This window comes from Lycium ferocissimum, unplaced genomic scaffold (genome assembly GCF_029784015.1).
Source record: "Lycium ferocissimum isolate CSIRO_LF1 unplaced genomic scaffold, AGI_CSIRO_Lferr_CH_V1 ctg60, whole genome shotgun sequence".
Classification (NCBI taxonomy): Eukaryota; Viridiplantae; Streptophyta; class Magnoliopsida; order Solanales; family Solanaceae; genus Lycium; species Lycium ferocissimum.
This window is the reverse complement of record NW_026726189.1, coordinates 698,159-709,430: the sequence shown is the minus strand read 5'-3', so window position 1 is coordinate 709,430 and position 11,272 is coordinate 698,159. Positions and strand designations below refer to the sequence as shown.

At 36.8% G+C, this 11,272-nt stretch overlaps 2 protein-coding genes across 3 annotated transcripts; both read left to right on the top strand.

Moving 5' to 3' along the window:
* Positions 1-59: 59 nt before the first annotated feature.
* Positions 60-2,748, top strand: LOC132045138 (uncharacterized). Its single transcript, XM_059435678.1, has 4 exons — positions 60-338; positions 888-1,146; positions 1,244-1,438; positions 1,970-2,748. Exons 1-4 carry the CDS (start codon positions 190-192, stop codon positions 2,363-2,365), a joined length of 999 nt encoding a protein of 332 aa, XP_059291661.1. The 5' UTR covers positions 60-189; the 3' UTR covers positions 2,366-2,748.
* A 1,736-nt stretch (positions 2,749-4,484) lies between these two features.
* Positions 4,485-11,047, top strand: LOC132045103 (calcium-dependent mitochondrial ATP-magnesium/phosphate carrier protein 2). 2 transcript variants are annotated; one of them, XM_059435634.1, is made up of 5 exons: positions 4,485-5,373; positions 9,395-10,180; positions 10,268-10,358; positions 10,463-10,660; positions 10,702-11,047. In XM_059435634.1, the coding sequence occupies exons 1-4, from the start codon at positions 4,974-4,976 to the stop codon at positions 10,653-10,655; spliced, it is 1,470 nt and encodes a 489-aa protein (XP_059291617.1). In that variant the 5' UTR covers positions 4,485-4,973; the 3' UTR covers positions 10,656-10,660; positions 10,702-11,047. The 2 variants fall into 2 exon arrangements, with proteins under 2 accessions (XP_059291617.1, XP_059291616.1); XM_059435633.1 differs by having other exon boundaries at positions 10,463-11,047.
* Positions 11,048-11,272: the final 225 nt, after the last annotated feature.

The window sequence follows — 11,272 nt, the reverse complement described above, 5'->3', positions numbered from 1 at the left end:
GTTAGTAATATACATTCAGTTTTATATGTATAGGTTAGGACCAATGAAGGTTGTTTAAACGAACGCTGGAGAATTGCTCCAAATATATCGGAAGAAACTCGGTGTTTCTGTTACATCTCTTCTCCTAGCTACCTTTCTTTCTTTCTCCCTATCAAATTTCGAACCAAAGCCAAATTAGGGAATGAATTAATGCAGATAGAACTTATTGGAAGAACAATCACAGAGTGGAAACTGAAAATAATAAAAATGGATAAAAAGGAAAGGGCAAAGGAAAGAAAGGAGAAAAGACGCCAAGAGATCTCTCTTCTCCGTACTATTCCCTATTCTGATCACCAAAGGTCTCTTCTTTATTAGTATTACGTCTTTTGTTTTAATTTTCTACAGTTTTCATTTCCTCTTGATCCATCAAAAGGGTAAGACCATGCATGATGCCATCCATCTCTGGCAGGGGCGAATTCACTGTGTAAATTGTGGTGCACGTGAAACATGGTCTCTGGAAAATTCGATATTTCATGTAGTACATATTTTTCAGCATTGTTGTAGATCTACTGACATCCATGCTCCAAAAAGTCGGAAAGTCGGAATGATGCACTTGGTTGAGTGTGGAGTTATTAATTTGGATCAATTCCCACTTAATACTTTTTTCTCCTTTTTAAGTGGTGCATCTATGTTCTACTCGAGCAGAGGCGAATCTAGGATCTTGAATTCAAAATGTGTGTGATCTTATTATATGTATGCATTTTAAACCTTTTTAGTATAGTTTGAATTAGAAGAAATGATTTCAGTTGAACCCCTAAAATCCGCCCTGGAATCCTCCAGGATGGTTATACACAGAGTCAATTTATTTTTATCAGCGTAATGCTGACCGCATGTTGCATGATTTTTAGATGGTGGTCATCTGAAACTATTGCTGTGGTGACCGGTGCAAATAGAGGAATTGGATTTGAGATTGCTCATCAACTTGCATCACACGGTGTTACTGTTGTACTTACGTCGCGAGAGACTGCCGTTGGTGAAGAAGCAGTGAAAGTCTTGCAAGAAGGAGGTCTAAATGTGGCATTTCATCAATTGGATATTTTGGATCCTCCATCAATCCAAGCTTTTTGTGATTGGATTAAGGAAACATATGGTGGCCTAGATATACTGGTATTGAATTCATTAATTGTGATTGCCACTTTGTCTTTTGTTATTATTGAGAATTAATCTGTTTACTATCAGCTAATGATATATATGGGACTTGTAGATCAACAATGCAGGAGTCAATTTCAATTTCGGCAAAGATAATTCTGTGGAATTTGCTGAAATGGTAATCCAAACGAATTACTTTGGCACCAAAAATATGATCAAAGCTCTGGTTCCGTTAATGAGGCCTTCTCCTGCTGGTGCGCGTATTGTTAGTGTGACCTCGCGATTGGGTAGACTTAATAGCAAACGAAATGTAAGTAACATCTCAGCTATTTTCATTCTTTTTCTTATCATTGTTCTCGGATCCTTATTCATCTTGCTTGTCTTTTAGCAATTACTCAAGCTCCTCAGAGTAGATCATGTTTCTTCGAGGTGATTTTATAGAAAACTGTTTCAGAGAACACACTTTTAATTGCTTAATCGTAGTGCCTCTACACGTCCCCTCACGTTTTGTGCCTCATTCTTTTTCTTTCATGGGCCAAACATGTGAAATTTTTTATTACCTTTTTGAATGACGATGAAATTTGAACTCAGGATTCCTTGTCTGCTCTGGTAACATATTGTAGTGTGTGGCTGTGTGATAGCATGAGAGCTAGATCTAGGACTTCTGTTTTGTGTGTATATAATTACTCTGTGAAGCATGATTTTACTTATACAAAGCACCGGCTTATATGGTTACATGCTTATAAAATTGACCACTAAGATGTAGTTGAGCTTTTTAATATAAGATGGAATTATCTTATTTACCATCTGAATTTGATCTATTTTTGCTTGATGCTACCAGGGAATTTCAAATATCGCTGTGAGACAACAATTGGAAGATGTGGACACGTTATCCGAGGAAGTGATCGATAATACTATGAACACATTTTTGGAACAAGTAAAAGATGGGACTTGGGAATCAGGTGGATGGCCTCATGTGTTTACAGATTACTCATTGTCAAAGCTAGCAGTTAATGCATACACCAGGTTAATGGCGAGGATACTCGAGGAACGGCCAGAAGGTCATAAGATATACATAAATTGCTATTGCCCGGGTTGGGTGAAAACTGCTATGACTGGCTGGGCCGGGCACGTTTCTATAGAAGAAGCTGCTGATACTGCAGTCTGGCTTGCTTTGCTTCCCGACCAGTTTGTGAGTGGTAAGTTTTTCGCTGAGAGGCGCGAGATTAACTTTTAAACTGTCAGTGTATACCGATTCCAGAAGCTCGATTTCTTTTTTTGTTTTCAAAACAAGATTGTGGTGGAGTTCGGATTCAAGATAATCTGCATTTTGCTAGCTGAAATGCAACCAATTGATATTGGTGTTAGTAGAAATTGTTAAAATTGATTGCCTAGAGATGAAGGGGTGACTTCTTCTTTTTGTAATTTTTGTGGTATTTGCCGAGGTGTCTTGACAAGTTGTTCCAGAGATATTGATGAAGAGCAATTTTATTTGTACTTATAGTTGTTTTATTACTTAAGCAGGTTGTTGGCAAGCATGCTTTTGATCTCTGTATGGATTTTTAATAAGCAGTATTATACATACACAATGTTCTTGTTATGTTTCAGTTTTATATAAGCCTATATATAAATACGTACTACTTTGGATACATTATGGTGGCGGTGAAATTCAATCCAAGACCTTTGCGTTCTCCGAAACCTTATTAAAGAAATAAGGTGACCGTTTCGTCTAAAAGCTTAAGCTGTTAGAGAGAATATATTTTTATTTACTTTACTTAATTATATTAACGATGACCACATTGGCTTTGTTGCAACTTCAAGTATCTAGTATCTGGAAATTCAACGGTGATCAGCTATAGTCCAAAGAGTCTAGGCTTGTGTGTCAAACGGAAAAGGAAAAAGGATAACATAAGAAAATGGCTTTTTTGCGTAAGCTATTCATGATTTCATTACGATGACCACATTGGCTTTGTTGCAACTTCAAGTATCTAGTATCTGGAAATTCAACGGTGATCAGCTATAGTCCAAAGAGTCTAGGCTTGTGTGTCAAACAGAAAAGGAAAAAGGATAACATAAGAAAATGGCTTTTTTGCTCAAGCTATTCATGATTTCATTATACTTTTCCTCCCCATCTTTTTGGAAAATAATTAAGTTATCATCTCTTATCTAGAAGGTATTTGTGAGGGTGGCAGTTGGGAATTTGGATGAACCAACTTCCCATACCTACATGGTCCGAACTTCAAAGCACTTGAATTATGATATATCATAGTTTGGTATACAATTTTTTCACAAGGGAGGTGGAACAAGAAGTTCGATGTACTAGAAAAGTTAGGTACTCTATAGAGTACTCGTATACTCCAAGTTCTTAATTTTGGTAGTGCAGAACTGCCTAGAGTTGATTTTTACAAACTTTAAATTAAGTTGTAGGATGAAAATTCAATTTACTTGCTATTGTTAATTTACCTAATACATAGACAGTAAAATTTTCATTTCCAAAGATTAACAAGAGTAAAAAAAGATCTAATTAAATTCATGATTATATTGTTCGAATTGTTGAATTATGACATTTTGAGATAAATTGTAACGTCTACATAGTAGTAGTAAATTAGAAAAAGCGATGATAGTTGCATAAAGTTAAGACTTAAAGACTAAGCAGATCAACAAAGACAAAGTAGTTTCTTTTATCTTTTTAAGTTTTAGGGAGGAAAGTTGTATAGGATGGTTTTAAACTTTTGCTAACTTTTTTTTTTCTTTGGTCAGATCTTGTAAGTAACAAGCAGAGTCTTTGTGTTGGGTGGTTGACATCTATAAAACCATTTCTCACTAATTTTAACAAAAATATAGTGAGCAAAATTATCTCGTACCTATCAAAAATGACATATAATTAATAAAATTGAAGTGGTACGTATAAGTTATTTGATGCATCATTATTATAAAACGAAAAATAAATTTATTCTATATCTCATAATTGAGAGGCAAATCTAAACTATTTCACTAACAATAACTCAAAAATAGTACTATATTAAAACTAAATTCAAACGAAAAACAAATTTTAATAAACGAAATATCCAATTGATAAAAATGAAAGAAAGATGACACTGACTTTTATGACCTTTTTTCGTTTTTGGAATAAAGGCAAGAAACATGAGTATGACAATGAAAGCTACCAGACTCATACATTCCCAACCCCCGGGGTAAACGTGCCAATTCCATCCCATCCAATTGGAACTAATATTCCCATTCCCATCCATATAAATAGAATGACAATCGTTGAGCCCCTCTTTGCACAGCGTTGCTGAAAAAATTCACACACACACACACACACACACTGAATTAGACCACACCAATATAGCTAAGCTGCACCACCGCCACCCTCACAATTCATTGGACCTCCTAATTGGAACAACAAATTGGGTAATTGCGCTTTTTGTACGTGTGTGTGTGTATGAAACAAGCCATTCACGTTTTCTTTTAATTATTGTCAAACAGTACCCCCAATAAATTACTAGTAATTAATCAGTTTCTTTTCAACTTTGGTAGACTTTTACTATTCCCTTTCTTCTTTTATTTTTTGACCCGTGCATTTTTTGACCCGTGTATTAAACGGGTCTATATTCCTCGGATCTTCACAAAATATTCTCTTCTAAGTTCTACCTCTCATCTATTATTACAGGAACTAATTCCCTTCTTTACAATCTCACTACACCCAAAAAGAAAGAAAAAAAACACTGTTGCGTTTGTTCTTTTAGATCTGAAATTATTTAAAAATTCCATGTGTTGAAGAAACCGACAAATTTTTTTTTTTTAAATCTGGAGCTGTAGCAGAGCATGTGAATAGTCCGGTAATGGCAAGTAAAGACCGGCCCGGTTGTTGCAACCCGGTTAAGAAACCCGGCCCGGTTTCAATGGACCATGTTTTATCAGCATTAAGGGAAACTAATGAAGAGAGAGACCTTAGAATTAGAAGTTTGTTTAGTTTTTTTGATTCAGACAATGTGGGTTACTTGGATCATGTGAAAATTGAAAAGGGATTGTTTGCTATGCAAATTCCAGTGGATTATAAATTTGCTAGGGAATTATTGATAGAGTGTGATAAAAATAAGGATGGGAGAGTGGATTATCAGGAGTTTAGAAAGTATATGGATGATAAAGAGTTGGAGTTGTATAAGATTTTCCAGGGTATTGATGTGGAGCATAATGGATGTATCTTGCCTGAAGAGCTATGGGATGCACTTGTAATAGCTGGTAATTAGCATTTTCCTGATTAGCTCTTTAATATCTGGTTTAGAGTTTAATGCTAAAATTGCTGCCTTGTTTCCTAGTACTGCTGCCTTGGTGTGAATGTAGAATTGCATTTAGCTATTCGCGCAAGAGATATTATGTTTATATGTTAAGAATTTGACATTCTTGAGATCTCATAAGTCATAACTGGTGAGAGGCACTTTTGTTTTTGTGAGGTCAATTGTTTTTTCATTGGTATCTCCAAGATGATGATGTAAAAAGCGTGCGTGTGACTGTGTGTTTTGACTTATAAAGAAAATACGCCGTGATGATGTCAATATTATAAAGCTTTTAAATTGTTGGATCAATAGTTAAGTATCCAAAAATCTAGCCAGCTGCCTATACAAAAAGGTGTATTGTCTTTACGGAAAAAAAAACTATCGATGAAGTAAAAGAGAACTTTTAACTCCTGGATTTTCAGCTCTTTCAAAAGTTTGATTATTCCTTTCTTCTTACAAGCAAATTATCCGAATAATTGTCTTCCATAACCTGTTCTTCTAGCATCCAACTTGCTTGCCATCTAACTTGCAATCACTTTCCCCATTTTAATATGGAGTATATTATAGATCATAACGATGCTGCAAAACTACAATCTATTAGGAAATTGTAAAGAAAGGATCTTGGGCCTAACTCAACCCCGAAAACTAGCTCATAGGGTGAGGATTGCGCAAGTCCATATAAGGAGACCACCCATACCTTTTTCGTCCGATGCGGGACTCTTCAACACCCCACCTCACGCCCAGGGCTGGACATCTGGTGCGTGAGCAATTTAATATTGGGGCCCAACATTTTCACTCTTCAACAGAAATAATTCAAAACCTCCCTGTGCTTCTTAGTCAATATCAACTTAGTTGTATTAGTGGAAATGGTTCATGCATTTGGTGACATCACTTGCCATTTCCCACTACTCTCTGACAACTTTGGAAGAATGCTATAGTGAGTAATCTGTCCCCGGTTCCTTATCCTGGACAGTTCCTCATGTCTCTAAAAACTGCCTTCTATTCAAAAGGATGTCATGCTCTTCCTTTTTCTGATACTAATTACCTGGAATATGATATGCTCTAGTTTGTTGGTCACATGATTCTTTGATGCTACAGTCACTTTTCTGGTGTCTTTTAGCACAGCTATGTAGGAAACATATGGGGCCTGGGAACAAGCTCAGATTTACGCTTGAGCTTCAGTTCATTAGCTACAGAATGATAATTTAGCTTCAATCAATTAGTCGAAACTGCACGCTGCTTCGTCTTCAATTGCTGCCTTTTTTTTTTGGACAGGAATCCCTGATTTTCTGTTTCTTGGGATCCATCTCTTTCTGTACTAGGCCAAACTGTTATCTTTTACATCTCGGGGATGAGCAGTCAATGTTAGATTTCCATTTGGAAGACGGGTACAAAAAAGACCAAAGAGTGGTTGGGTGCTACATGAGAGGTTTAATAGTCCGTTATGTTTGTCAAGTAGGTGTGATGTTATCTTATCTTGGATGATATTACATTGTGTTCTGATATTTTTACAGATTTGTTCATCTTCATTCGTGTTGTATAAAAAGTAACACAGGTTTGCGAGAAAACAAAGAGATTTTTGTTGATTTCAGTGGTTGATAACCCTTGTGTACTATTAGTGTGGTGACTTTGTAACAATTTGCAGTAGTTGACTGATGCTATTATGTATCTTTGTCTTGCATTTAGATTTTGTCCTTATTTAAGCTCATATCATCTTTCTCTATGCTTTAATTAGTAACTCTTATATTTACATATGGCTAGACAGCGTGTGGAGATGTATGTTGTTCCTTTCTCCAAGTCTAATAAAAAAGAAGAGTAGATATGTATGCATGTTTGAATGTATGTCGAATATATGAGTCTTTGTACTATCTTAGAACTAGTTTCTTGCATTGGGAGGAGATAAAGTGTTTTTTCAAAGGGCTGTATTGCCCGAAGTTCTTGAGGTTCTGTCTCTGTCATAGACTCATAATGCTAAACTCTTATTTTCATGTTATATGTACCTCTTATTTTTGAGAAATGTCAGTTTCAGCCATTAACTAAGCCATTTGAAGTCTGAACTAATGGGAGAAAGGCTGAATTTGGTACTTCTAGAACTATTTCCCAGCGTAAAGAGAAAAGGAATCAATCAGAGGAACTTCCTTCCCACTCTGTTTTGTTGGCATTGAAGCATGGAATGATGGAGTTTGGCAAGCAGGAATGTCACATGGAGCAAATGTGAGGGATGATTTGTAAGGGGTTGCGGGTTTTTTGGGACTTCCCTGAGGAGAGAAGAGTTGTCAGCCCAATTTGTTTTTTTTTTTTTTTTTTTTTTTTTTTTTTTTGGGCGAGGGGGGGGGGGGGGGTTGGTTGGTGAATGGTTTATTTATGGCAACTTGGGGATTTGTCTTGAACAGGAGCTAGCACATCTGAAGTGCTAAAATCAACTAAATATGTACTCACTTAGAGGAGGGTTTCGTTCTGAAAGTATTGCACCTTCAGAGACCTTAGGAGTTTTCACTTCACTCCGAACCTGTGGAACTTTTCTGGGGGCATCTTATGTCATTCACTGCCACCATTAGTACGGCCACCTTCACCGAATTGCTTGTAGGTGTTCGCACCGAGGCTTCTTGCTGATTTCCTTCTACTTTGTCAACTATTTTCCGACTTTCTATCTCTTGGGGAAAAAATATTGCCTTCGCTGCTATTTCTGCCAAAGGACCATCAGAACTCTGTTGGGCCCATTTCTGTAGAGACACCATCCTGAAGCTAGCGCCTTTATCTTGTTATGACTATCACCCATAGTCATCTCTCTCTCTCTAATACCTTACGTGATTCCCTCCAAAGTGTATTTCATTAGTGCAAGTCCTAAATGAGCTAAATACTTAGTTAAGTCCAGCCTGCATTTGCCTAGACCACGATGTCACTGTTTTATGAATGTACTTAATGTTTCTCTGGCGTAGATATTGATCAATTTCTGTATAAAAATTTAAACATAGTAATATAAGTTTCTCCAGATGATATTGGCTTGAAAATATTTTTGGGTTAGTTGACCTTTTTGCTATTTTGTGTTGCTTGATGTTTGAAAATGGTAATCACTACTTGTAATTTGTCTTTTATTTTACCAATGATTACTTGATTTGTAAGTTACTTGGTATACTTTTTTGTGCCCACTATGTTGGAACCGCTACTTCGGTGTGTCGTGTGAAGACCTATTCTCCTACTGAATTTAGTTCTTTCAACTCTTCATTGTTTTTTCCTGCTCTGGTGGAGGAATCAAGTATAGATAAAGTTTAAGGCTATAGCCTTATGCCCTATACGTATATAAATTGCTATAGTATAGCACTGGGGCCTGCACAATTAGGTTGAGGCTTAGGCCCAAACTCCAAAGTTGAGCTGAATTCTTTACCTCATATATGCAGGGTATAACTAAGTAATATCTATGGATGTTATGCCTGCTGTTTCTGTATCTCCTGACTAATTGTGGAGATTGAGATTGATCTTGTACAAGAAATAGGTAAAGATGCTGATCAGTGGAAGCTTTTCAAACAGTCTTCCCATCATTGAATTCCCTGTTGTTCTACTGTTTTCTTTCTAGTAATTTATATTTTTGTACTCCTTGTTACAGTGCTAGTTGGCCTTGTGAAATTTTGTGACTCATACTACAGAGCTTTTTACTTAATTATGAAGTTTCACCTGTTATGTAAATGCTCTGAACAAGTTCTCCTTGTCTGGCTTTTCACTTTTGCCAGTTGGTTTATAGGATAAATATCTCTTCTGATTTCATCTTTATTCAATTAGAGGCCAAAATGGATTTGGGCGATAAATTGGAACGCCTTCTGAATCAACATATCAAAATTTCACCTTTACTCATTAATTATGTCGCTATTGCGAATATTCACCTCTTCCGGATATATGTTTCCAGGCCATTCAGTGTTCCCATGCCTCTTTTTATTTCATTAGTTGTCTTCCTCTTATAAGCGAGGGCAATTTCTTTTTCTTTTTTGCAGGGATAGAAATTGATGATGATGAACTTGCACGTTTTGTGGAACATGTTGATAAAGATAATAATGGGATTATCACTTTCGAAGAATGGAGGAATTTTCTTCTACTTTATCCACATGAGGCCACCTTGGAAAATATTTACCGGTACTGGGAGAGGGTATGTCTTGTAGATATTGGTGAACAGGCTGTCGTACCGGATGGCATCAGTAAGCATGTTCATGCAGCTAAATATTTGATTGCTGGGGGAGTTGCAGGAGCCATTTCTCGTACAGCTACAGCTCCCTTTGATCGGCTAAAGGTGGTTTTACAAGTTCAGACTACTCGTGCTTCTATTGGTCCCGCTGTCAGGAGCATATGGAATGATGGTGGTTTATTGAGTTTTTTCAGGGGAAATGGATTAAATGTGATGAAGGTTGCACCTGAAAGTGCAATCAAGTTTTACGCTTATGAAATGTTGAAAAATGTTATTGCTCGTACAAAGGGTGAGGAACAGGGCGACATTGGAGCTTCTGGACGTCTTGTGGCTGGGGGCTTGGCTGGTGCAGTAGCACAGACTGCTATCTATCCCATGGATCTTGTTAAGACTCGGTTACAAACTCATGTATGTGAAGGTGGAAAGGTTCCCAATCTGGGAAAACTATCAAAAGATATATTGATTCAGGAAGGGCCTCGGGCCTTTTATAGAGGGCTGATACCATCTCTTCTTGGAATTATACCTTATGCAGGCATTGAGTTGGCTGCCTATGAGACGTTAAAGGATATGTCCAGGATTCATATTCTTCATGATAGCGGTATAGCTTGTAACTCTTCAACTGCTACTAACTTTTTTCCGATGACGTGAGATTAGCATTTTAATAACAATTGTGTTTGATATACAGAACCTGGTGCTCTTGTGCAACTGGGTTGCGGGACAGTTTCCGGAGCACTTGGAGCAACTTGTGTTTATCCTTTGCAGGTCGTAAGAACGAGGTAAGTCTTCATGTTTGACTGGACTTTATTTTTAGGATTTGGATAAACTGTGCTTTACCGTGCAACTTGTATTCATTCTCACACTCAATTTCAATTCCTGCTAGAATGCAAGCTCAACATACAAATACTGATGCTGCTTACAAGGGAATGTCTGATGTGTTCCGGAGAACATTTCAGCATGAAGGTCTCAGGGGATTTTACAAAGGTCTTTTTCCAAATCTTCTAAAAGTAGTGCCAGCAGCAAGCATTTCTTATCTCGTTTATGAATCCATGAAAAAGAATCTGGATCTCGATTAGGTGGTGTAATCTTGGAAGGTGCGCTCTACATTTGAGGTTAAATCAGCTGATTCTGAGGACGATGATGATGGTGATGAAAATGACTTAGGTTATTAGTCTTATTGGTGATATGATTGTTGAAATCATACGCCCAATTTTTACTTGTCAAGAAAAAAAAAAAAAAACACTTGATTGATGCCCCCATTGGATGTTGAAGAAATTTTAACGGAGTTTTCTTCTTCGACTGACTGAATAACTATGTTGGCAATTGAGAATAGTCTTCACATGGTCGTTTCCGTCCGAGTTACAGGAATATACTCTGTAAACTAATTCTAATTTACATACACAATGGATACTGTGAGGTGTATACCTTACCACTTTTGCAAATGGATGATCAAACTCATCTCGCTCCATATCATGGTTCTACTTCAATTTCTGCTGAGGATGCTGAGTACTTATTTGATCTACTTATCCTGAAATAGAAATCCTGTCTATACTTGATGTGTCGGCTTATTTAAAGCGGAAGTCATTATTTTATGCTAAACATGTTTATTTATAACTTAAAGTGAACTAAAATTTTCAATATTTATAAGCTGAATTTTAAGATACGATATGACAAACTACTGAATTAGTAGGAA